Source organism: Saimiri boliviensis, chromosome 8, assembly GCF_048565385.1.
Source record: "Saimiri boliviensis isolate mSaiBol1 chromosome 8, mSaiBol1.pri, whole genome shotgun sequence".
NCBI classification, from domain to species: Eukaryota; Metazoa; Chordata; class Mammalia; order Primates; family Cebidae; genus Saimiri; species Saimiri boliviensis.
In genome coordinates, this window is record NC_133456.1 from 12,184,428 (window position 1) to 12,212,293 (window position 27,866).

A 27,866-nucleotide genomic window follows, 5' to 3' on the forward strand; every position below is an offset into this window, starting at 1 on the left:
AGTGTAAAAAATTTAAAAAGAAAAAGTATCCACAGTAAATTTTCCTGCCCATTCATTTACATATCGTAAAGGCTACTTTCACACTACACAGGCAGAGTCAGGAGTTTTGACAGAAACCATATGGCCTGCAAAGCCTAAAATATTTACTGCCTGGCGCTTGATGCAGTGGCACCCTGCAATCCCGGCACTTTGGGAGGCCAAGGCAGCGAGATGGCTTGAACTCAGGAGTTCAAGATTAGCCTGGGCAACATGGCAAAACCCCATCTCTACAAAAAGTACGAAACTTAGCCAGGTGTGGTGGCATGTGCTTGTAGTCCCAGCTACTTGGGAGGCTGAGGTGGGAAAATCACTTGAGCCTGGGAGACCAAGGTTGTAGTGAGCCATGATCATGCCAGTGCACTCCAGCTTGGGTGAAGTATGCTAACTTCTGCTCTAGAAGATGTTCAGAGGGGTACATCCCACCCACCTGTCCATGAAAGAAACTCACTCAGGATCTAGGGGAAATTCCACAGTTCCACAAACCCAGACAGAGGGATGGTGCTTTTTCACATAAAAACTTCTTATTTCACCTAATTTCTATCCTGGGTCAGCCAAGACACTCTTCTCTAAATGGGCCTCAGATTCCATTGTTCTCTGGATGGCTTCTCCAAAGGATAAGGGGTAAGGCTGAAGTTTGGGTACTAATTTTTGTTCGTAAGTGATCAATTACATTAGCAAACATAAATCAGCAAATTAGAGTATAATTCATATTTCATTTATATCTTATTTTTAAAAAATAAGTTAAAGCATAAAAGTCCTATATTTTGCCGGGCGCGGTGGCTCACGCCTGTAATCCCAGCACTTTGGGAGGCCGAGGCGGGTGGATCACGAGGTCAAGAGATCGAGACCATCCCGGTCAACATGGTGAAACCCTGTCTCTACTAAAAATACAAAAAATTAGCTGGGCATGGTGGTGCGTGCCTGTAATCCCAGCTACTCAGGAGGCTGAGGCAGGAGAATTGCCTTAACCCCGGAGGTGGAAGTTGCAGTGCGCCGAGATCGCGCCATTGCACTCCAGCCTGGGTAAAAAGAGCAAAACTCTATCTCAAAAAAAAAAAAAAAAAGTCCTGTATTTCTTTGGTTTAACTCTGTGGTTTATGAAAGGTAATCTTTCCCTATACATGTGACAGACCCTTCCACCAAATCCCTAAATCAGTAATCAGTACAACTTCCAGAGTAAAGGCTATTACATGGTGATGCCCTCAGAATGGGGACAAGAATAAAGTTCAGGATGCTATTCTGAGTATACAGGGATCCTCTTATGAACATCAGTGGCTGTCCCTCTTTTAAGGGGGTATTGGAAGAACTGAGCTCAGAATTGGTGAAGCTTAGAATTGAGAAGGAAAATACACCAAAACTAAAATAGAAAATGAGAACTCTTCCTCATGTATGGTTTATATCCAGTCTCACCTTGATGATGTCTCCACTGGAGGCAATCAAATCTGTTGGAATGGTCACTCGAAATGAGCGCCCAACGACAGCCGTGCCATCAGGAATGCCAACCACTGTGGGAACAGCCTCGTGAAGTTCCGAGAGCACTGAGTGCATGGATGCCTCAAGCTGGTTTTCCCAGTCCCTGACGTCCTCTGAGGGTTCACTGGGCCAATGGGACTGAGCCATGGCCACAGAGAGCAGAAGGAGAAAGGTCCTCCCCCAGAGGGGGAGCAGCAGCGAGAGGCCCACAAACATCCTCATCCCAGGCCCAAGTTTGTTCAGGTCGATAGTCTTGCTAAGTAAAGGGGCAAGTGACTTGGTTCCAGAGCTGGGTCCTCACCCTCTGCACACCTGCTCCATCCCAGAGGACACAGAGCCTGAAGAAAAAAAAAAAAAAAGAAAGAAAAGCAGATTCAGATTTGAGCAATTCCAGTGGTTCGAAGTCATATACTATCCTCCAGGAGTTACTGCCAAAAACGTCTATCCTAAGTTGGATCAAGCCTCTTACCCCCATGTTCTCTTATACAGAAGCGACCAGTTTCATGCAACTCCTTAGCACTGGAAATGTGGTCCATTAAGTGTAAAATATACACTAGATTTTGAAAACGTTATAAAAGAAGAATGTAAAATGCCTCATTAATACTTTTAAAATATTGATTACATACTAAAATGATACATATTTTGTTAATATTTTGGATACAGTCAGACTCAATAAAATATATTAAGTAAACAAGTATTAACAAAGAATAAATAATAAATCAATGTATTAAATAGATGAGGTGCAGTGGCTCATGCCTGTAATCCTAGCACTTTGGGAGACCAAGGCAGGCAGATCACTTGAGGTCAGGAGTTCGAAACTAGCCTGGCCAACCATGGCGAAATTCCATCTCTACTAAAAATATGAAAATTGGCCAGACGTGGTGGCAGGCGCCTGTAATCCCAGCTATTCAGAAGGCTGAGGCAGGAGAATTGCCTGGGAGGTGGAGGTTGCAGTAAGCAGAGACTGCACCACTACACTCCAGTCTGGGTGACAGCAAGAAAAAAAAAAAAAAAAAAAAGAACAAAGAACATCATCAGCTGATTTTTTTCATGTGACTACCAGAAAAATTTATGTGACATATGTGGCTCATGTTGTATTTCTATTGGGTGGCACTGCTTAGACCTAACTTCCAATTTACAGGAAATTTGGAAGCCACACAAAGAAAATCACACAAATCTAGAAGGTGGAATCTTCTGCGAGACAACTGGCCTGGTCTCTCCAAATGCTGACATTCCTAAACATAAGATGACTTCTGGGTGCGGTGGCTCACACCTGTCATCCCAGCACTTTGGGAGGCCGAGGTGGGCAGATCACGAGGTCAGGAGTTTGAGACCAGCCTGGCCAACATGATGAAACCCCATCTCCACTACAAACACAAAAATTAACTGGGCATGGTGGTGCACACCTGTAGTACCAGCTATTCAGGAGGCTAGGCAGAGGAATCGCTTGAACCTGGGAGGCAGAGGTTGCAGTATGCCAAGATCATGCCACTGCGCTCCAGCCTGACAACAGAGTGAGACTCTGTCTCAAAACAAACAAACAAAACTAGGTTAGTGAAATGGAATGCACCAATAGTCCCAGCTATTCACTTGAGTCCAAGAGTTCAAGGTTACACTGAGCTATGAACACGACACTGTACTCTATCCTGGGCCACAGAGCAAGACCCTGTCTCTGTCCCCCATCTCCCACTCCCAAAAAAGATACATACATCAAGTCTGATCACTGTCTCTAAATCTAGAACAGTCATCTTACGTTAAGCACTTTTTTTTTTTTGAGACGGAGTCTCGCTCTGTCACACAGGCTAGAGCAGAGTGATGCAATCTCGGCTCACTACAGCCTCCACTTCCAGCACTGTGGGAGGCAAGGGGCGAATCACCTGAGGTCAGGAGTTCAAGACCAGCCTGGCCAAAATGGTGAAACCCCATCTCTACTAAAAATACAAAAAAATTAGCCAGGCATGGTGGCAGGTACCTGTAATCCCAGCTACTCAGCAGGCAGAGGCAGAAGAAGTGCTTGAACCCGGGAGATGGAGGGTGCAGCAGGCCGAGATCGTGCCACTGTACTCCAACCTGGGCAACAAGAGCAAAACTCTGTCTCAAAAACAAAAAAAAAGAAAAAGAAACGGGGTCTTGCTATGTTGCCCAGGCTGGATTTGAATTCCTGGGCTCAAGCTATCCGCCCACCTCAGCCTCCTGAGTAGCTGAGACTACAGCCATTTGGCACCACACTTGGCTCTGATTCATTCTATTAAGCTAGCATTATCCAGATACCAAAATCAAACCAGGATATTACAACAAAACTACAGGCCAGTATCTAACATAAAAACAGACACAAAAATCTTTAACAAACTTAATCAAACAGAATTCAGCAATATATTAAAAGAAATATATACGATGACCAAGTGGTACTTATTCCAGAGATGCAAGGAGAGCTCAATATTTGAAAAGTAATCAGCTCAGTATCTGAAAAGTAATCAGCTCAATATTTGAAGATTAACCATATTAACAGGCTAAAGAACAAAAATCACATGAACCAATTGATGCAGAGAAAGTATCTGACTAAATTCAACATTTATTCATAATTTTTAAAACTCAGAAAAACAGGAACAGAGGAAACTTCCTCAACTTGATAAAGAGCATCTACCAAAAAGTCCCACAGCTAACATTCTATTTACTTCTGAGAGACTGGTGCTTTATGCTTAAGAACAGAAACAAGGCAAAGAATGTCCGCTATCACCATTCTTTTTTTTTTTTTTTTTGAGACAGAGTTTCCCTCTTTTTACCCAGGCTGGAGTGCAATGGCACGATCTCGGCTCACTGCAACCTCTGCCTCCTGGGTTCAGGCAATTCTCCTGCCTCAGCCTCCTGAGTAGCTGGGACTACAGGCACGCGCCACCATGCCCAGCTAATTTTTTGTATTTTTAGTAGAGACAGGGTTTCACCATGTTGACCAGGATGGTCTCGATCTCTTGACCTCGTGATCCACCCGCCTCGGCCTCCCAAAGTGCTGGGATTACAGGCATGAGCCACCACGCCCGGCCCCCGCTATCACCATTCTTACACAACATAATACTAGAAGTTCTAGCTAGTGCAATAAGGTGAGAAAAAAAGTATGGTGGCTGGGTGCAGTGGTGCACACCTGTAATCCCAGCACTTTGGGAGGTCAAGGTGGGCAGATCACCTGTGGTCAGGAGTTTTAGACCAGCCTGACTAACATGGTAAAACCCCATCTCTACTAAATACAAAAAATTAGCTGGGCCTACATGGTGGGAGAATCGCTTGAACCCAGGAAGCAGAGGTTTTAGTGAGCCGAGATTATGCCACTGCACTCTAGCCTGGGCAACAAGAGTGAAATTGTCTCAAAAAAAAAAAAAGAAAAAGAAAAAAAGTATGGCATACAGATTGGAAAAGAAAAAATAAAACTGTCCGTTTTTGCAGATAACATAGTTGTCTATGTAGAAAATTCCAAGGAATCTATAAGAAAATTCCTTATAGTCCCTGTATTAGTTCTATAATAAGTGGGTTCAACAAGGTTACAGAATACAAACACATTCAAAAACCAATTGTATTTCTATATACTGCAATAAACAAGTGGACACCATATTTAAAAATACAGTATCATTTAAACTATCAAAAAAAATTACTTAGGTATAAATCTAACAAAACATGTACAGAATATGTATGCTGAAAACTAAGCATATACCTGTGATCCCAGCTACACAAGAGGCTGACGGAGGAACCCAGAAGTTTGAGACCAACCTGTGCAACATAGTAAGACCCTGTCTCTGTTAAAAATAATAATAATAATAATAAGGCCAGGCGCTGTGGCTCAAGCCTGTAATCCCAGCAGTTTGGGAGGCCAAGGCGGGTGGATCATGAGGTCAAGAGATCGAGACCATCCTGGTCAACATGGTGAAACCCCATCTCTACTAAAAATATAAAAAATGGGCTGGGCATGGTGGCGCGTGCCTGTAATCCCAGCTACTCAGGAGACTGAGGCAGGAGAATTGCCTGAACCCAGGAGGCAGAGGTTGCGGTAAGCTGAGATCACGCCATTGCACTCCAGCCTGGGTAACGAGAGAAACTCGGTCTCAAAAAGTAAATAAATAAATAAAAATAACAAGAGCCAGGTGCAGTGGCTCATACCTATAATCCCAATACTCTGAGAGGCTAAGGCAGGAGGATCACTTGAGCCCATGAGTGAGAAATCAACCTGGGCAACATAGTAAGACCTCATCTCGCCAGGCATGGTGGCTCACGCCTGTAATCCTAGCACTTTGGGAGGCCGAGGTGGGTGGATCACCTGAGGTCAGGAGTTCAAGACCAGCCTGGCCATCACGGTGAAACCCAATCTTCAAAAAAAAAAGACCTTATCTCTACAAAAATTTTAAAAATTAGCCAAATGTGATGGCATGCACCTGTGGCCTCAGCTACTTGAAGACTGAGATGGGAGGACCACTTGAGCCCAGGCGGTTGAGGCTGCAGTGAGCCGTATTCACACCATTGCACTCCAGCCTGGGCAACAGAGCAAGACCCTGCTTCGAAAACAGCAATAATAATCTTAAAATTAAAAAAAGACTGTATTAGTACAGACACAGATACATAGGCCAATCAATGATACATAATAGGGAATCCAGAAATAGACCTAAACAAATATGCCCAAGTGATTTTTGACAACAATGCAAAAGCAATTCAATGGGGAAAAAAATTGCCTTTTCAACAAATGGTACAACCCAGATGTCCTTCAATGGGTGAATGATTAAACAAACTATGGTACATGCATACCGTGGAATACTAATGAACAATAAAAATGAATGAACTATTGATACACTCAACAACTTGGATGAATTTCCAAGCAATCTTGCTAAGTGGAAAAAAAAAAGCCAATCCCTAATGGTTATATACAATATGATTTCATTTTTATGACATTCTTGAAATGACAAAATTATAGAAACAGAGAACAGATTAGTAGGTGCCAGGGATAACAGATTAGTGGGATCAGAGTGTGAGGGAGGTAGACGTGCCTATAAAAGGACAACAGAATATCCTGTGATAATGCAACTATTCTGTAGCCTGACTATACCATTTTCAATATCCTGGCTGTGATACTGTACTATAGTTTTGCAAGATATTACCATGGTGGAACTGGGTAATTGTACATAGAATCTCTCTTCTAAAAACTGAATGTGAATCCACAATTATCTCAAAAAATCTTTTTTTTTAGCTGGGATTACAGGCATACACCATCATGCCTGGCTAATTTTTTATTTTTAGTAGAGATGGGGTTTCTCCATGTTGCTCAGGCTGGTCTCAAACTCCTGACCTCAAGTGATCCGCCTCCCTCAGCCTCCCGAAGTGCTGGGATTACAGGCGTGAGCCACCGCGCCCAGACTCTCAAAAAATCTTTTACATCTTAAAATAAATTGAATTCGAATTTTAAATCTGACACAGTGGGATCCTGTCTCAAAAAAAAAAAAAAAAAAGAAAGAAACTTAAAGTTATTTTTCTTGTTTTTTTGAGACAGAGTCTCGGTCTGTCACCAGGCTGGAGCTCAGTGGTGTAATCTCAGCTCACGTCAAGCGATTCTCCTGCCTCTGTCTCCCAAGTAGCTGGGATTACAGGAGTGTACCACCACACCCAGTTAATTTTTGTATTTTTAGTACAGACAGTGTTTCATTATGTTGGCCAAGATGGTCTCGATCTCCCAACCTTGTGATCCACCCGCCTCAGCCTCCCAAAGTGCTGGAATTACAGGCATGAGCTATTGCACCCGGCAAATTTCTTTTTTTTTTTCTTTGAGACAGGGTCTCACTCTGTGGCCCAGGCTGGAGTGCAATCGCACAATCACAGCTCACTGTAACCTCGACCTCCTGGGCTCAAGCACTCCTCCCACTTCAATTTCCGAAGCAGCTGGGACCGCAGGCCTGCACCACTGCACCCAGCTAATGTTTTTGTATTTGTACAGTTTCACCATGTTGCCCAGCCTGGTCTCAATATTCTAGGCTCAAGCAATCCAACCACCTTGGCCTCTCAAACTTCTGGGATTACAGGCTTGTGCCGCAGCGCCTAGCCAAGAAATTTAAATCCCTGAAGGACGCTTTAAAGAAAGAAAAAAAGGCTAACCACAGCCTGGGAAAGAGCTTTTTCAACGCATGTGATAGCTAATCAATCCTTATCAAAAAAACATCAAGCAACTTAAAACAATAAAAATTGGCTGAAAATAGGAAGAAAGAACCAACAAGTAATTCAAAGAGAAGAAAATCTGAATAGCAGTAAACTTACAAGACACTCTTCTTACCAATAATCAGGGAAAAGAAAAGTAAAAGCAAAAATCTTTCCACACCAATCAGATGAGCCAAAATGTTCTAATGTGACACCACTGAGGGGACAGGACCACATGTCCGTTAGTGACAGTATGAGCTGTCCCAACACCCTTGAGAAGACTCACCACCCAGCTGTGTCTGTCCACTCCCAGACACACAGCCAAAGGAAACTGCAAACATACATGGAGAGATGGCACAAGCATGTTCACTGCAACACTGGAAAGTTAAAAACAATCCTAATATCCATGAGCTGGAAAACACATCAATAGGCTTTCATGGACTATCACAGAACTCTGTAGGACAATTAAAAAGATACTAAAATAGCAAGTATCAACATGAGTAAATCTCAAAGAGTACTTAGTGAAAAATGCTCACTGAAGAAAAGATAGAATACCATTATGGTAAAATGTTTATGAGAGGTTGAGGCAGGAGAATCTCTTGAACCTGGGAGGCAGACATTGCAATGAGCTAAGATTATGCCACTCCAACCTGGCAACAGGGCGAGACTCCATTTCAAAAAAAGAAAGTTAAAAAAAAAGAAAAAGAAACACATGAAGGTGCAGAGCTTGACTGAATCCTGTGATCTCAAAATTTAAAAATCCTACAGCCAGCAACTCTTGCTCTATTTCACTATCTTCTTAGGTCTAGAAAGCTCTATCTTCATGCATATATTCAGCAAATTCTGAACAACAAAAAGCCCGATCTCAACCCCTGGGCTTCTGCCCTCCCCAGCACCCCACCTCTGTCCACTTCTCTCTCTTAAGTGTCCGTGTCACTCAGGTTTACACATACCCCAGACCCCAAAAGCAATGTCTGCATAAATCCTTAGTTTCTAAGACACTGCTTGCCCCTTAAAGTCTCAGAAAAACACACTGAGCTGCTCTACAAAGGTATGAGAAAGGAAATGAAATTCACCTGCTATAGAAGATGTTTTACAATTTAGCATGATATAATTTGATTTGATCCCTCTCATCAATGTGAGATAACCAATAGGTAAAACTATCCTCTTTCCTCTCTACTACCTTGTTCCACACTCCAAGGCCCATGGGACCAGGCGGTTCTCACAGGATTTCAGACCCGTTCTTCAGGGACCTTTCTTCCCTGCCATCATTAGATGGCTGGGTCACTTTTGCCCACCACAGCTCACCAGCAATGTTAAGTGCCACTCACCAAATGACCACGTACATAGAAGGAGGGGCTGTATGGTTATCAGTTCCAAGAACCACTTAACTCCCAGTGACATCTGAGGGGTCCTCCACCAGCAACTCCTTCTCAACAACCAACGTTCCCAGTACTCTGGTGGGGGTCTTCTCCTCAGACCTTTATAAAGCGCTCCAAGTTGAAGGTTTTTCTTCAACTCTTTTCTGTGTAGTTTTGTTTTTTTGGGTTTTTTTTTTTTTGTTTTGTTTTGTTTTGTTTTGTTTTGTTTGTTTGTTTTGGTCACCCAGGCTAAAAATGTATGTGTAATCACAGCTCACAGCAGCCTCAATCTCTGGGCTCAAGCAAACCTCCCATCAGCCTCTTGAATGACTGAAACTACAGGTGTGTCCCACACCAGGCTAATTTTTCAAATTTTTTGAAGAGATATGGACTACATTACCCAGGCTGGTTTCAAACTCATAGGCTCAAGCAATCCCCCTGCCTTGGCCTCCCAAAGTGTTGGGATTACAGGCATGAGCCACTATGCTTGGCCTTGGCCTACAGTTGCACAGTGTTTTCTTTACTGGCTTTTTACTTTCTTACGCATTTTTTTTTTTTTGAGATGCAGTCTCGCTCTGTTGCCCAGGCTAGAGTGCAGTGGTGAAATCTTGGCTCACTGCAACCTCCGCCTCCTGGGTTCAAGCAATTTTCTCTGCCTTAGCCTCCCAAGTAGCTCAGGTTACAAGTGCCCGCCATCACGCCTGGCTAATTTTTGTATTTTTTAGTAGAGACAGGGTTTCAGCATGTTGGCCAGACTGGTCTTGAAATCCTGACCTCAGGTGATCCACCCACCTCGGCCTCCCACCTTGAACTCCTCACCTCAGGTGATCTACCTACCTCAGGATAATTTTTAAACTTTTTTGAAGAGATACAGACTATATTACCCAGGCTGGTTTCAAACTCATGGGCTCAAGCAATCCTCCTGCCTTGGCCTCCCAAAGTGTTGGGATTACAGGCGTGAGCCACCATGCCTGGTCGCATTTTAATTCTTATTTAGCAAATAGCTCAGCTCAACCAATACCCTCACAAGACTCTAACTTGTGGGAGAGCAGAGATACATCTGTTACAATCACTAATATGTGCCTAACACTCACCCAGTGCCAGACGTACATCATATACCTAATGAATGAATGGGGAGACATAAGACCTTACTTTCAGCTACTTCCCATCATCTTTAGTCTTTACTTCAGTTATTAGATCCAGCTGATCTTTTACTTTTCTAATCTGATTCTCAATTTTTAAATTCTCAGCTTATTTGAAAACAGCATCAGTTATGAGACACACCCTGCCCTACCAGGAACAGAAGCTGTCTGCTATCTGTGGACACATGACGACATGGGGTGTCTGTTTCATGGGCATGACTAAGTGCTCTGCATTTAGCAGGCAGGCGATGTTCAGGGCACAACTCCAACTACTATGTGTTGGTTTTCCATGCTCTAAGGAGAAAAAATTTTTTGCAACTTGGTAATAAAATACCCTTTTGTCTTTCTGATGGTGGCTTCCTATAAGCAAGGGTCATGTCTGCCTGTGCTAGGAATCTGATACACTGCATCTATATATTTGTATCAGAATGTCCCTCTGGAAAGTTTCTTTACACAGTCTCATATTCACACACTTGGGCAGAGATAGAGGCACTATAGAGATCCTCCTCCTCATGGTTCAGAGAGCAAGGCCCAAAGAGAGGCAGATAATCAGTCATGGTCACATACAGCTTGGTAGTCAGAACATGAGGGAGAAAAGAGTGCTCGGGAACCACAGAAAGATTCTGGCCAGAGCCACCTAGTCTTCCTGACACAGTCACCCGCTGTAATAGCTCACATTCTTTCACATTATATCCTCTAGAACAGTAGGAAGTACCAAAGTAGCCCAAGAACATCTCTTAGCTGGATTCCCCACTGTCTGGCCGACAGGAACTATCAAAGCTCTCCTTTTTGGGGAATGAGTAATGGAAATGGGAACCTTATTCCTCTGTGCCAGCACCCAGTGCAGTACCCACAACTGAGTCTAAGCTCTCAGCACTGTCCCAGATCCCAGACCCTGTGACTCACTGCAGATAAACACCCTTAGCCAGAGGACCAGAGCTAGTTGGGGTAGGGCAAATGCCAATGACTAGGCACTCCCTTCCTCCCAGCTATGACACATGGGACTCTCAAGTGGTGGGGAGAAGTAAAATGTCAAGTTATCAATAGTACCTAAAAGGTAGTGACCTTTGTAACCAAAATATATTAAAGCTGTCCTAGAGGCAGGTATACTTAAAGCTTATAAGATCAGTCATCAGGGACATAACCAGGAAATCAAAAACATTATACAGTAACTGGCAAGGACATCAGATGTCCAAGGCTAAGGTTCAGGAGGTAAGGATTTCACTGGCCCTTCCTGTCAACATCACCAATACCATCCCCCAGGAAAATGCAATCAAAGCATGTTGCATGGTGGGAGAAAAGGGGAGATGGCCATCAGGAGCCAGGCCCTTATGCCCCTGGGAAATAGAGATCCCCTGGAATCCCATCACCAGGATACAGGTGGCTCTGTTCCACTCAGGCTGCCTCCCCAGAGCTATGAGTGCCCCATGCACACGGGGAACTTAGTTAATAAATACTTTTCACTCAACAGATGTGAGGAACAAACACACATGTGGCACCGTCTCAATTTGCAATAAACTTAAGGTTTCCTCATCCATAGAAAAACTCACAGTGGGTGAGGCACAGTGGTTCACACCTGTAATCCCAGCACTTTGGGAGGCTGAGGCAGGCAGATCACCTGAGATTGGGAGTTCTAGACCAGCCTGACCAACATGGAGAAACCCCATCTCTACTAAAAATAGAGAATTAAGCCGGGTGCGGTGGCTCACACCTGTAATCCCAGCACTTTGGGAGGCCAAGGCGGGCAGATCACGAGGTCAAGAGATTAAGACCATTCTGGCCAACATAGTGAAACTCCATCTCTACTAAAATATAAAAATTAGCTGGGCATGGTGGCATGTGTCTGTAGTCCCAGCTACTTGGGAGGCTGAGGCACGAGAATTGCTTGAACACAGGAGGCAGAGGTTGCAGTGAGCCGAGATAACACCACTGCACTCCCGCCTGTTGCCTGGTGACAGAGCAAGACTCTGTCTCAAAAAAAAAAAAAAAAAAATTAGCCAAGCGTGGTGGTGCATGCCTATAATCCCAGCTACTCGCAGGCTGAGGCAGGAGAATTGCTTGAACCCAGGAGGCAGAGTTGTGGTGAGCCGAGATGGTGCCACTACACTCCAGCCTGGAAGTACAAGAGTGAAACTCCCATCTCAAAAAAAAAAAAAAAAAAAATGTGTTTTTCTTTTTTTATTTTTGAGACACAGCCTCGCTCTGTTGCCCAGGCTGGAGTACGTACAGTGGCATGATCTGGGCTCCTTGCAACCTTCACCTCCCAGGTTCAAGTGATTCTTCTCCCTTAGCCTCCCAAGTAGCTCAGACTACAGGCGCGCACCAGCATGCCCAGCTAATTTTTTTTTTTTGTCTTTTTAGTAGAGACGGGGTTTCACTGTGTTAGCCAGGCTGATCTCGATCTCCTGACCTCATGATCCGCCCGCCTCAGCCTCTGAAAGTGTTGGGATTACAGGTGTGAGCCACTACGCATGGCCCAGACATCTTTTTTAAAGCACCTTTGTTTTTAGTTTTAAGACAGGATCTTACTCTGTTGCCCAGGCTAGAATGCAGAGGCTATTCACAGGAACAATTGTAATGCACCTGCCTTGAACTCCCTAGTGATCCTCCTGCCTCAGCCTCCCAAGCAGCAGGAGACTACAGGCTCAGGACACTGCACCCGGCTCTGAAACTTTCAGACATTTTAACCTAAAAGCTCTGAAAGAACAGCTTCCTACGTTTTTGCTTCCCAAGAACGAAGGAAAAGTTGTGAGACTCAACCCATTATTAACCACACAAAATTTGGCAGAGGTATCCTATCCCGACACTCCTAGGAGCCCCTACTCCCCAACAGCTATGTTACCTAAAAATAGTACTTAAGCTATTAAATCACTATCATTTGCAATAGTAATTAAAACATTTAAAGAATGGCCAGGTGCAGTGGCACACACCTAGAATTCCAGCAATTTGGGAGGCCAAGGTGGGCAGAATGCAGACCAGCCTGAGCAACATGATGAAATCTCATCTCTACAAAAAAGTACAAAAATTAGCCAGGCATGGTGGTGCATGCCTGTAATCATAGCTACTTGGGAGACTGTGAATGGACTGTTTGAACCCAGGAGGTTGAAACTGCAGTGAGATTATAACCTGGGTGACACAAGACCCTATCTCCAAAAAAAAAATTTAAAGAAAATGGGATATTTCTTTTTTTTTTTCTGAGACGGAGTTTCGCTCTTGTTACCCAGGCTGGAGTGCAATGGCGCGATCTCGGCTCACCGCAACCTCCGCCTCCTGGGTTCAGGCAATTCTTCTGCCTCAGCCTCCTGAGTAGCTGGGATTACAGGCACGCGCCACCACGCCCAGCTAGTTTTTTGTATTTTTAGTAGAGACGGGGTTTCACCATGTTGACCAGGATGGTCTCGATCTCTCGACCTCGTGATCCACTCGCCTCGGCCTCCCAAAGTGCTGGGATAACAGGCTTGAGCCACCGCGCCCGGCCAGGATATTTCATTTTAAAACCAGACTAAAATAAAATAAGTTCATGTTCCTATTTTAAATGGTTTTAGAGGCCGGGCGCGGTGGCTCAAGCCTGTAATCCCAGCACTTTGGGAGGCCGAGGCGGGTGGATCACGAGGTCAAGAGATCGAGACCATCCTGGTCAACATGGTGAAACCCCATCTCTACTAAAAATACTGAAAATTAGCTGGGCATGGTGGCGTGTGCCTGTAATCCCAGCTACTCGGGAGGCTGAGGCAGGAGAATTGCCTGAACCCAGGAGGCGGAGGTTGCGGTGAGCCGAGATCGCACCATTGCACTCCAGCCTGGGCAACAAGAGCGAAACTCCATCTCAAAAAAAAAAAAAAAGAGCATTACTTAAATGGTTTTAGAAAACATAAAAAGCAGAAATATAAACTTAGGGCCGGGCGCAGTGGCTCAAGCCTGTAATCCCAGCACTTTGGGAGGCCGAGGCAGGTGGATCACGAGGTCAAAAGATCGAGACCAGCCTGGTCAACGTGGTGAAACCCCGTCTCTACTAAAAAAATACAAAAAATTAGCTGGGCATGGTGGCACGTGCCTGTAATCCCAGCTACTCAGGAGGCTGAGGCAGGAGAATTGCCTGAACCCAGGAGGCGGAGGTTGCAGTGAGCCGAGATTGCACCATGGCACTCCAGCGTGGGTAACAAGAGCAAAACTCTGTCGCAAAAAAAAAAAAAAAGAAAAAAAAAAGAAAGAAAGAAATATTAACTTAACCACTTCAGGTTCTACCTAGCAAAAAACACTTTGACCAGATATTCAGAAGTTAAAATTAACTGTCAGTCCAACAATAAAGTTTCTGAAAGGTTAACCAGTTTAAAACTGCTCAATCTGGGCCGGGCGCAGTGGCTCAAGCCTGTAATCCCAGCACTTTGGGAGGCTGAGGTGGGTGGATCACGAGGTCAAGAGATCGAGACCATCCCGGTCAACATAGTGAAACCCCGTCTCTACTAAAAATACAAAAAATTAGCTGGGCATGGTGGCACGTGCCTGTAATCCCAGCTACTCAGGAGGCTGAGGCAGGAGAATTGCCTGAACCCAGGAGGCGGAGGTCGCGGTGAGCCGAGATCGCGCCATTGCACTCCAGCCTGGGTAACAAGAGCGAAACTCTATCTCAAAAAAAAAAAACTGCTCAATCTGATAACCAACAGGATGTACTCAACACAATGGAAAACAATGGTGTGAAGTCATTGTTTATTTGAGCTCCAAACATTTAAAAAAAAAAAAAAAAAAACAGGCAGATTTCTCTGCTTCCAGTTAAAAACAGGCCTTTTTGACTCCTTGGCATCAGATGAGGATGGTCTGAAGCCAAGTGACGGGTGAAGATTCAAGGTATCACCCTAAAATTGCTCAGTTCAGGAGGCAGATGAGGTTTCCCTGACATGGGGCAGGTTTCTACCTAAACGGCAGGCAATGTGGGAATACCACCAGTGATGTGGAGGCAGCCCCAGGAAGACACCATTAGGGAGCTGGAGGACCAACCAAAGGGAGCCAGGCTTCACATATACAGCAAGAGATTTAAAGGTAAAACTATGTGGGAGAGCTGGGCACGGTGGCTCACGTCTGTAATCCCAGCACTTTTGGAGGCCAAGATGGGAGGATCACAAGGTCAAGAGATCGAGACCATCCTGATCAACATAGTGAAACCCCATCTCTATTAAAAATACAAAAATTAGCCGAGCATGGTGGCGCACACCTGTAGTCCCAGCTACTCAGGAGGCTGAGCCAAGAGAATCGCTTGAACCCAGGAGGTGGAGGTTGCAATGAGCTGAGACTGCACCACTGCACTCCAGCCTGGCAACAGAGCAAGACTCTGTCTCCAAAATATACATATATATATATATATATATATATATATATATGAGAAAAAAATACCACCTCTGAGAGGCAAGCACTACACAACAGTCTCTACACTGAACACTACTCTCACTTGGAAAATTCTTGCAAATTCTCACTTATCACAGATAAACAAAGGGCTGTGGTTTCTGCTAGTAGTGGTTTGACTTTTTTCCAACAAAGATAGGAACCGAAGGTTTAAAACCTGGGTATAAATTCACCCAGGTGCAGATATGTTCCAGGGAAAGGGACGAAAGGCAAGGTTCAAAACCCAGGACTGAACAGTCATTCTCCACTGAACCATAGCTTTTATGATGGGGCTCACTGAAAGAATTCCTTCTACATTCCACTGAAGTCCATACACTGCATTAAACATTACTCACTACCAAACAGTATACTTGACTTTGAAGATGGTAAGTTTTATATTGTGTTTTTTACAATTTAAAAAGGTGGGGTTTTTTGTTTTTTGGTTTTTTTAATTTTAGAGACAATCTCAGTCTATCACCCAGGCTGGAGTGCAGTAGTACAATAATAGCTCACTATAACGTCGAATTCCTGAGCTCAAGTGATCCTTCTGCCTCAGCCTCCCACAGTTGGGACTACTGGTTCACACCACCATGACTGGCTTGCTTTTTTTTTTTTAATAAGACGGGGTTTCACCATGTTGGCCAGGCTCGTCTTGAACTCCTGACCTCAGATGATCTGCCCGCCTTGGCCTCCCAAAGTGCTGAGATTACAGGGGTGAGCCACGGAGCCCAGCCCCTTTTTTTTTTTTGAGACGGAGTTTCGCTCTTGTTACCCAGGCTGGAGTGCAATGGCACGATCTTGGCTCACCGCAACCTCCGCCTCCTGGGTTCAGGCAATTCTCCTGCCTCAGCGTCCAGAGTAGCTGGGATTACAAGCAAGCGCCACCATGCCCAGCTATTTTTTGTATTTTTAGTAGAGACGGGGTTTCACCATGTTGACCAGGATGGTCTCGATCTCTTGACCTCGTGATCCACCCACCTCAGCCTCCCAAAGTGCTGGGATTACAGGCTTGAGCCACCGTGCCCAGCCTTTTTTTTTTTTTTTTTTTTTGAGACAAAGTCTTGCTCTGTCACTCAGGCTGCAGTGCAATGGCACGACCTCTGTTCACTGCAACCTCCACCTCCTGGGTTCAAGCAATTCTCCTGCCTCAGCCTCTCGAGTAGCTAGGATTACAGGTGCCCACTACCATGCCTGGCTAATTTTTTTATTTTTAGTAGAGACGGGGTTTCACCATGTTGTCCAGTCTGGTCTCAAGCTCCTGACCTCAGGTGATCTGCCCACCTTAACCTCCCAAAGTGCTGGGAATACAGGTGTGAGCGATCATACCCAGCCATTTTTAAATTTTTATTTTGTAGAGATAGGGTCTGACTATGTTGTGCAGGCTGGTCTCAAACTCCTGGTTCAAACAATCCTCCCACCTCACCCTCTTCAAGCATTGGGATTATAGGGAAGAGCCACTACACCCAGCCCCTAAAAAGTTTTTAATGGTTAAGATGGTATATTAAACATAAGCCTGGGCAACATGAGACCCCATCTCTACAAAAAAATTTTAGGCCGGTCGTGGTGGCTCACACCTGTAACCACAGCACTCTGGGAGGCCAAGGTGGGCAGATCACGAGGTCAGGAGTTCAAGAGCAGCCTGACAAACATGGTGAAACCTCAGCTCTACTAAAAATACAAAAATCAGCTGGGTGTGGTGGCACATGCCTGTAATCCCAGCTACTCGGGAGGCTGAGGCAGGAGAATCACCTGAAGCCGGGAGGTAGAGGTTGCAGTGAGCTGAGATCACACCATTGCACTCCAGCCTGGGTGACACAGCAAGACTCCATCTCAAAACAAAACAAAATTTTAAAAATTAGCCAGGTATGGGGCCATACATCTGTAGTCCCAGTGACTCAGGCTGAGTTGGGTGGACTCCTTGACCTCAGGAGGTCGAGGCTGCAGTGAGCCATAATTCCACCATTGTACTCCAGCCTGGGCAACGAAGCAAGACCATGTCTCAAAATAAATAAATAAATATACCATCTTTATGTATATTTTGCCACAGTAATATTTAAAAAAACATTACTTAGAGTTACATCAATTAGACTTCAGAAAAAAATACTTTAGGAGGCTTTTAGGGGCATATTCCCGTGATGACAAGGTCCAGTCTTTTAATCACCGGTGCCCAGGTAAGGCACTGAGGACAGAAAAGGATAACCTGAGGCCAAAGACAAGCACCAGATCTAACCGTCCATTTGGGTTGTTTTTGAGACAGCTGGAGTGCAATGGCATGATCTCAGCTCACTGCAACCTCTACCTCCCCAATTCAAGCAATTCTCCTACCTCAGCCTCCCAAGTTGCTGGGAATATAGGCACCCGCCATCAGACCTAGCTAATTTTTGTATTTTTAGTAGAGATGGGGTTTCACCATATTGGCCAGACTGGTGTCGAACTGATCCACCTGCCTCAGCCTCCCAAAGTGCTGGGATTACAGGCGTTAGCCACTGTGCCTGGCCCTAACTGTCCATTTGGCTGCAGCAGCTAGAGTGGGAGGTGAGGTGGAGGTGGGGAAATAAGTGTGAGAGGTGGGTGGCCAGCCTCAGCAGAATCCAAGTAGGAATGAATTACCACACCCTTGTACCCATGTAGCATCCAAAAGTGCAATTAGAGCAGACAACAATTATCTGAAGACAGCCCAACAATTAATATTTCAGCACATATTTACCAACTACCTACCCTGTGCTAGGTGTGAGGCTTCATTTGCTATAGATACAGTCTTTCCAAGTTTCACACAAAAATATTCAATTAAGATTTATATAAATCATGAAACATGAGTGGTAAAAAACCAAGTACTTTTACGAATATATTATAAACAGCCATTTTCCAAATGCTTACTATAATAGAAACCAAAAGTTGCCTTTTGACTTCCCCAAACTCCCCCTGGCTATCCTACCCCCCTCCATCTCAGTACAAAGGTACAGTGGGGCTATGCTGTGGGGGCAGGATGATCAATGTCTACTGGGGGTCAAGGCTGGATGCCAGTGGTTTCTTTGGGAGAAATGGGGGAGAGGAGGTTCACTGCAGGGGTCTTGGCAGCATTTATTCTGCTCCTCTCTCCCCCAGTAGATGCCTGGCACCAAACTGTGCTCAGCAGATGCCCACAGAGTACAGGAAAGGAACTGCCACTAAATCCCCTAAATAATTCAACAAGCATAAAGACAATGATCACTTGATTTCACACTTTGAAGTTCAGTTCTGAACTTTCTGGTATTTTTTCTGTTACACTACAAAAGATTAAAATTAAGTGCCATAGCTCAAAATTAATATGCTAATCTGGCTATGATGAATTAAATTTAGAAAAAGTTTTCGGGCTGCTGGCCCTTCTGACCTAACTGGCTAATCAGAATCCAAAACAGAGGAGTAAGGTGTCAGGGAAGCTCCAGGCAACCCAGCCCTTGACCCTGCCAGCAGCCCTGTAATAAAGGCCTGGGACCCTAAGCCCAGTGCTTCAGGAGTCAAACAGGTGAGTGGGAGTTCCTGCATATTCACTGTAGAGTGTTTATATAGGCAAATGCTTCAATCTTCAGTGTTTAAAGTTGTGACCTGCTTCTAGCCACATTCTTGTTTTTGGCTACATTCTTAATGCTCAACCATCAAAAACATTTCACCCATCCCAGAAACTGCCAATATCAACACATTTTGTTTATAAAAGAACAAGACAAAACTAGCACCCACTCCCTTTGCTCAGGTTTTCCTTCCTGCTAACAGAATTCCTTCCCTCCCACAGATGGTTCTAATTGGCCCTTTTACCTACTTGAGCCTTGCCACAGCTACAAATCCTAAAAAATCACAAACTTCTCTGATACACTTTCAAAAGCTAGAACAAAAGAGCCAAAAGACATTATTCCATTCTCACAATCCCTGCTCTGCAAAGCTACAGCTATTCTATGACCAGTGAAATGGTGGGCCAGGCCAACACTAAGGACAGGGATGCGCACCACTCCTGACTTCAGGATCAGGCTTGCCTAGAGAGGCATCAGAGAGAAGCAGCTCCCAGTGACCTGGTGAAGGCAAAGCTCCTGGATTAGTCCCTGCTAGCTCCCACATTGCTAGCCTTCCACAGCAAAGGATGTTGAGCAAAGGATAAGGACCACAGCACCGATCTGGAGAAGTATGTCCAGTTCAGGCTCTTCTATACAAAGTAAGACTAAGAAAACCTGTAACTCTAAGAGCTTTCCTCCTTCTCAAAACTTCAGGGGATCCTCAGCTGCTGCCTGCCACGCAGAATTTACACCCAGGTTAAGAAGACTGAAGAAACCCTTAAAGATGCCCTTGCTCTCACCTTCTTCTGTCTCCATCTCCTTTCTGTGGTTTTTGATCATTCTCTCAGCACACAGGAAAAAATGGGATTCCACTCTGTACTAATTATTTGGAAATTAATTCCTGCATTTTAGAACCCAAGGATTAAAAATGAAAAGCAGGCAAGGCACATTGACTCATGCCTGTAATCCTAGCACTTTGGGAGGCTAAGGTGGATGGATCGCTTGGGTCCAAGAGTTTGAGACCAGCCTGGGCAACACAAGGAGACCCTGTCTCTACAAAATATTAAAAAATTAGCTGGGTGTGGTGATGTATGCCTATAGTCTCAGCTTCTCAGGAGGCTAAGGTGGGAGGATCACTTGAGCCTGAGCGATTGAGGTTGCAGTGAGCTATGATCATGCCACTGCACTCCAGCCTGGGTGACAGAGCAAGACCCTGTCTCAAAAAAAAAAAAAAAAAAGGAATAAAAATGATTTGCATAAAGACTGGAAAGGAATTCTACAAGGCATTTATGTGCTCACATTAGAAGCCAACTGAAGATACAAGGGAAAGGAAGATAAAGTATCTTAAGAATTAAGCTCTGGGCTGGTGGGATCTCCATCCACCTGAACTGTAGGGGTCAATCCATGCCTGACAGTGGCCCAAACTGGAAATTCAGGAGATCCCAGGGCTATTTGGAAGAAGAAAACATCTTCCATGCATCAGCAGGTTAAAACTACTACTGCAAAGTACTTTGTAGGTGCTATTCCCCTTGCCCACCCAGTGCTTAGGAATATATAAATTATAACAGCACCTTTTTTACATTTCCTTTAAAGATACAGGGTCTCACTCTGTCACCTGCACTAGAGTGCAGTGACATGATGATGGCTCACTGCAGCCTGAACATCCCAGGCTCAAGTGATCCTCTCACCTCAGCCTCCCAAATAGCTGGGACTATAAGCATAGCACCACACTCGGCTAATTTTTTTTTCTTTTTTCTTTTTTTTTAGGAGATGAAATCTAGCTCTCTCGCTCAGGCTGGAATGCAGTGGCATGACTTTGGCTCACTGCAACCTCCACCTCCCAGGTTCAAGTGATTCTCCTGCCTCAGCCTCCTGAGTAGCTGGCATTACAGGTGGCAATCACTATGGCCAGGTAATTTTTATATTTTTAGTAGAGACAGGGTTTCACCCCATTGTCCAGGCTGGCCTCGAACTCCTGACCTCATGATCTGCCAACCTCGATTTCCCAAAGTGCTGGGATTACAAGCGTGAGCCACCGCGCCTGGACTAATTCTTTGTTTTTCGTAGCGATGGGACCCCACCATGTTGCCCAGGCAGGTCTCAAATTCCTGGGCTCAAGGAATTTTCTTCCACCTTGGCCTCCTACAATGCTGGGATCACAGGCATAAGCCATCACACCGAGTCCAAATCATTATTATCAACTGGGAGCTAACTACTTAAAGGACTTATTTTCTAAATAAAGATTTATGCATTCTTGTTGTGTATCTGTCCAGTGAGTCTTAAATCAAAAGTTCTGTGGTCTTAAGAATACAGGGGCCAAGCCGGGCGCGGTGGCTCAAGCCTGTAATCCCAGCACTTTGGGAGGCCAAGGCAGGCGGATCACGAGGTCAAGAGATGGAGACCATTCTGGTCAACATGGTGAAACCCCGTCTCTACTAAAAATACAAAAATTAGCTGGGCGTGGTGGCGCCTGCCTGTAATCCCAGCTTGGGAGGCTGAGGCAGGAGAATTGCTTGAACCCAGGAGGCGGAGGTTGCGGTGAGCCGAGATCACGCCATTGCACTCCAGCCTGGGTAACAAGAGCGAAACTCCGTCTCAAAAAAAAAAAAGAAAAGAATACAGGGGCCAGACCGGGCCTGGTGGCTCACATCTGTAATCCCAGCACTTTGGAAGTCTGAGGTGGGCAGATCGCAAGGTCAGACATTCGAGACCAGCAAGACCAACATGGTGAAACCCCATCTCTACTAAAAATACAAAAATTAGCCAGTCGTGGTGGCATGCACCAGTAATCCCAGCTACTGGGGAGGCTGAGACAGGAGAATCGCTTGAACCTGGGAGGTGGAGGTTGCAGTGAGCCCAGATTGCACCACTGCACTACAGCCTCGAAGACAGAGTGAGACTCTATCTCAAAAAAAAAAGAAAAGAAAAGAATAGACTTCAGGCCAGGCGCAATGGCTCAAGCCAGCAATCCCAGCACTTTGGGAGGCCAAGGCGGGAAGATCATCTGAGGTAAGGAGCTCAAGATCTGACACCATGGCAAAACCCTGTCTCTACAAAAAATACAAAAAGAGCCAGGCATCTTGGCGGGTGCCTATAATCCCTGCTACTTGGGAGGCGGAGGCAGGAGAATCACTTGAACCCAGGAGGCAGAGGTTGCAGTGAGCCAAGAACGTGCCACTGCATTTCCGACCTGGTGACTAAATGAGACTGCGTCTCAAAAAAAAAAAAAAAACTTGGCTGGGATCAATGGCTCACACCTGCAATCCCAACATTTAGGGAGGCTGAGGCAGGAGGATCACTTAAACCCAGGAATTTGAGGCTAGCCTGCACAACACAGTGGGACCCCATCTCTATCAAAAATAGAAAAAAATTAGCTAGCCATGGTGGTGTGTGCCAGTAATCCCAGCTACTCAGAGGGCTTAGGCAGGAGGATTGCTTGAACCCAGGAGATCAAGGCTGCAGTGAGGTATGATTGTGCCACTGTACACTAGCCTGGGCAATGAAGTGAGACCCTGTCTCTAAAAAAAGGAGGGGGTGGGGAGCCAGACACAGTGGTTCACACCTGTTAAAAAAAAAAAAAAAAAAAAGGCAGCAGCAGCAGCCTGGCACAGTGGCTCCCATCACTTTGGGAGGCCAAGGCAAGCAGATCACTTGAGACCGGGAGTTTGAGACCAGCCTGGCCAACGTGACGAAACCCTGTCTCTACTAAAAATACCAAAATTAGCCAGGCATGGTGGTACACACCTATAATCCCAGCTACTTAGGAGGCTGAAGCAGGAGAATCACTTGAACATAGGAGAGCAAGACTGTGTCTCAGGAAAAAATGAAATGAAGAGTGACATAAATTTATTACACCATAATGAAAAAGGTATTATTAATAGGCCGGGTGCAGTGGCTCAAGCCTGTAATCCCAGCACTTTGGGAGGCTGAGGCAGGTGAATCATGAGGTCAAGAGATCGAGACCATCCTGGTCAACATGGTGAAACCCCGTCTCTACTAAAAAAAAAAATACAAAAAATTAGCTGGGCATGGTGGTGCATGCCTGTAATCCCAGCTACTCAGGAGGCTGAGGCAGGAGGATTGCCTGAACCCAGGAGGCGGAGGTCGCAGTGAGCCGAGATCACGCCATTACACTCCAGCCTGGGTAACAAGAGTGAAACTCTGTCTCAAAAAAAAAAAAAAGAAAGAAAGAAAAAGGTGTTAATATGAATAAAATAAACCAATTAATAAGTAAACATAGGAAAAGAGAAAGCTCTTCCTTAGAGTAAGATGACAACAAATGCAGAGGAATAATGGACTCAGAAGCGTGACTGGATGCTGAAGATAGAGGGTCAAAATTTGATAAGAAAAGCAATAAGATATTTACGTAGTCTCAAGTGTTCACCCCATAAATGACTTATTAATTACAAAGGAGAAAACATCAACTTTCCAGTGGAGACATTGCCGGGTGTTGCTTTAATCAGAGCTGATCATCAAAACAAAGGTGCCAACTCATACAGGGCTATCAAAGATGTACTAGGACAACTGAGACAATTGAATATGGACTCTAGATTAGATAACAGTACTTGGCCAGGTACAGCGACTCATGCCTGTAATTCCAGCACTCAGGGAAGCTAAGATGGACAAATTACTTGAGCTCAGGAGTTTGAGACCAGCCTGGGCAACACGGCAAAACCCCATCTCTACAAAAATTAGCCAGGGTGGTGGTGTGCACCCATAGTCCCAGCTACTCCAGAGGCTGAGGGAGGATGGCTCGAGCCTGAGAGGTGAAGGTTGCAGTGAGCCAAGATTGTGCCACTGCACTCCAGCCTGGGCGACAGAACCAGACCTTGTCTCGAAATAAAATAAAATAAAATAAAAAGCCGGGCGCGGTGGCTCACGCCTGTAATCCCAGCACTTTGGGAGGCCGAGGTGGGTGGATCACGAGGTCAAGAGATCGAGACCATCCTGGTCAACATGGTGAAACCCCATCTCTACTAAAAATACAAAAAAATTGCCGGGCACGGTGGCTCAAGCCTGTAATCCCAGCACTTTGGGAGGCCGAGGCGGGTGGATCACAAGGTCGAGAGATCGAGACCATCCTGGTCAACATGGTGAAACCCTGTCTCTATTAAAGATACAAAAAATTAGCTGGGCATGGTGGCACGTGCTTGTAATCCCAGCTACTCAGGAGGCTGAGGCAGGAGAATTGCTTGAACCCAGGAGGCGGAGGTTGCGGTGAGCCGAGATCGCGCCATTGCACTCCAGCCTGGGTAACAAGAGCGAAACTCCGTCTCAAAAAAAAAAACAAAAAACAAAAAACAAAAAAATTAGCTGAGCATGGTGGCACATGCCTGTAATCCCAGCTACTCAGGACGCTGAGGCAGGAGAATTGCCTGAACCCAGGAGGCGGAGGTTGCAGTGAGCCAAGATCGCGCTATTGCACTCCAGACTGGGTAACAAGAGCAAAACTCCGTCTCAAAAAAATAATAATAATAATAATAATAAAATAAAATAAAAACAATATTCTTCTACCAGTCTTAAATTTCCTGATGTTGATAGCTATACGTACTGGTTATATAAGATAATGTTCTCCTTCTTAGGAAATACACAATTAAGAATTTAGGAGGTCTAGGCACGGTGGCTCACACCTATAACCCTAGCATTTTGGGAGGCTAAGACAGGTGGAACACCTGAGGTCAGGAGTTTGAAACCAGCATGGCCAACATGGTAAAACCACCTTTCTACTAAAAATACAAAAATTAGCCAGTGTGGTGGTATGCACCTGTAGTCACAGCTACTCAGTGAGGCTTTGGCAGGAGAATCACTCAAACCTGGGAGGCGGAGGTTGTAGTGACCGAGAACATGCCACTGCACTCCAATCTGGATGACACAGTTAAGACTCCATCTCAGCCGGGCGTGGTGGCTCACGCCTGTAATCCAAGCACTTTCGAGGCCAAGGTGGGCAGATCACCTGAGGTTGGGAGTTCAAGACCAGCCTGATCAACATGGTGAAACCCCATCTTTAAAAAAAAAAAAAAAAAAGACAGACTCCATCTCAAAATATAAAATTAGGCAGGCATCGTAGCCTGCACCTGTTGTCTCAGCTACTGAGCAGACTAGGGTAGGAAGATCGCTCCAGCCTGGGAAGCAGAGGTGGACATAAGCCCAGATTGTATCACTGCACTCCAGCCTAGGCAACAGAGCAAGACTCTGTCTCAAAGGACCTTGCCTGTAATCCCAGCACTTTGGGAGGCCAAGGCGGGCAGATCACAAGGTAAGGAGACGGAGACCATCCTGGCCAACATGGTGAAACCCCATCTCTACTAAAATATAAAAAATTAGCCAGGCGTGGTGGCGTGTGCCTGTAGTCCCAGCTATTCGGGAGGCTGAGGCAGCAGAATCGCTTTAAACCAGGAGGTGGAGGTTGCAGTGAGCCAAGATTGTGCCACTGCACTCCAATCTGGCAACAGAGCAAGACTCGGTCTCAAAAAAAAAAAAAATTTAGGAGTAAAGAGGCATGTCTCTGTCAATTACTCAAAGATGGTTCAGAAAAAAAGAGAATGACAGAGCAAACAGAGTAAAATGTAAACAAATGATGACTCTATATAGGGTATTTGGGCGTACTTGAATTACTCTTGCAATTTGTTTGTAAATTTAAAGTCGTATCAAAATTCTTAAAATTTACAAAACTATATGGCCATGGAAAATGGAAAAAAATAAGTGGTAAGAGAAGGAACACAGAAAATGGTCCAAGTCTCCTCGCAGGACCTCCGTGGCAAAGCAGATCTATATACCAGTAATTACGAAGCAAAGTCAGCAGGTAAGCTCTATAAACTGTGATAGCTATATAACCCTCAGCCTCCTACACCCCACTTACCTCATGCCCCAGCGCTTTGTCCAGTAGAAGTCTGGATTCCACGCACTAATCCCCCAGACAGCATGATTAAAAACACATACCCCACCAGGTCCCAAGCCCTCCAAGTTTACGAAAGTGAGGATATTTTAAAAGAATTTTCCTCTAGAAACATTACAAACACAAAATATACAAAAAAAGGATTTTGTTTATTTGTTTTAAAAGTGACTTGGGGTTCTGCAGGCACTTTCTCACACACAAAAAAAAAAAAGTGAGTTGGGTTATAATGGAAAAAAATGTCACACTGGGGCCCGAAATTACTATTTTGAGCTATGTTTTCTTAAGATTAAAAACAGATTCTATCTCCCCTTCACAGGAACCTTCCCTCCTAGAAGGAAAAAGCCCAAATCAGACCACAACCAAGTTCAGAGGTCCCAGAGCTAAGGGCAAAATGTGGGCATCCAGTGTTTCCTAGTACAGTATCCAATTCCCTGCTATTGATTCCCAGTCTATCTCACAATGATGTCATCAGTTGTCTGGTCCTCCCCTTTTGACTTAATGCAATAAAAGTAATTCACATGGAGGTAAAATAAATTTCAACACCACACAAGGGCACAAGTGAAAAACAGGTCTCCTTCCCAGGTCCTCAGGTGAGCAGGCTGAGTTTCTTCAGTAACTCTCCACAAATGACACATTGAATATATATTGCCAAACACTTAAACAAATACATCTTTTTACTTCATTCTTAAGTTCAAATGAAATCAAATTCTTCAAAACTATTCCTTTTTTTGCCAGGCACAGTGGCTCACACCTGTAATCCTCGCAATTTGGGAGGCCGAGATGGGCAGATCACTTGAGGTCAGGAGTTTGAGACTAGCCTGGCCAACATGGTGAAACCCTGTCTCTCTAAAAATGCAAAAAATTATATGGGCATGTTGGCATGTGCCTGTAATCCCAGCTACTCAGGTGGCTGAGACAGGAGAACTGTCTGAACCTGGGAAGTGGAGGTTTCAGTGATCCAAGACCGCACCACTGCACTCCAACCTGGGTGACAGAACAAGACTCCATGTCAAAAAAATAAATCAAACTGTTCCTTTTTTTAATTTAGTAGAACTCAGAGACCTTAGCCCCAGTGGGTAGGGCTCACTCACTTACTCACTCCTACTGTGTGTGGCACATTCAAATGTCTAGGTATCCTGCATGTTTTGCTCTTCAGGGTGTTCTCACATTCATCCTTGCATTCTTCTGAGAACATATCTAAGGATGTAACCCTAGATGTGAAATTGTTGGGTCAAAGGATATGTACATTGGAACTGTTAGACTTGGCAAAATGTCCTTCAATTTGCACCCTCACCTAAAGATACAAATGACTTTTGGGAGGCCGAGGTGGGTCGATCACGAGGTCGAGAGATCAAAACCATCCTGGTCAACATGGTGAAACCCCGTCTCTCAACTAAACATACAAAAAAATTAGCCAAGCACGGTGGCGCGCGCCTGTAGTCCCAGCTACTCGGGAGGCTGAGGCAGGAGAATTGCTTGAGCCCAGGAAGCAGAGGTTGTGGTGAGCCAAGATCGTACCATTGTACTCCAGCCTGGGTAACAAGGGAGCGAAACTCCGCCTCGGGGGAAAAAAAAAAAAGATACAAATGACTTTTCCCTTATTTTCACTAATATTTAAGTGTCGTCAAATTCTTTCATTAATAACATGAAATGGGGGATGGGTACAGTGGCTCACACCTAAAATCCCAGCACTTTGGGAGGCCAAGGTGGGTGGATCACGAGGTCAAGAGATTGAGATCATCCTGGTCAACATGGTGAAACCCCATCTCTACTAAAAATACAAAAATTAGCTGGGTGTGGTGTCCCACGCCTGTAGTCCCAGCTACCTGGGAGGCTGAGGCAGGAGAATTGCTTGAACCCAGGAGGCGGAAGTTGCAGTGAGCCGAGATTGCGC

At 45.0% G+C, this 27,866-nt stretch overlaps 1 protein-coding gene across 9 annotated transcripts in view; it reads right to left on the reverse strand.

The window, feature by feature from the left end:
- The window catches only part of DAG1 (dystroglycan 1), a 75,553-nt gene that overhangs the window by 23,360 nt on the left and 24,327 nt on the right, over nt 1–27,866 (reverse strand). For 4 of the 9 annotated variants that reach the window (XM_003936659.4, XM_039477611.2, XM_039477612.2 and 1 more), the window contains exon 2: nt 1,450–1,850. In XM_003936659.4, coding sequence (XP_003936708.1) covers nt 1,450–1,734 — 285 coding nt within the window. In that variant the 5' untranslated portion in view covers nt 1,735–1,850. Of the gene's footprint in view, nt 1–1,449; nt 1,851–2,918; nt 3,011–3,484; nt 3,583–7,960; nt 12,309–13,107; nt 13,129–27,866 lie in introns of those variants that run through there. The other 5 variants (XM_074403848.1, XM_074403847.1, XM_074403853.1 and 2 more) reach the window with 4 other exon arrangements.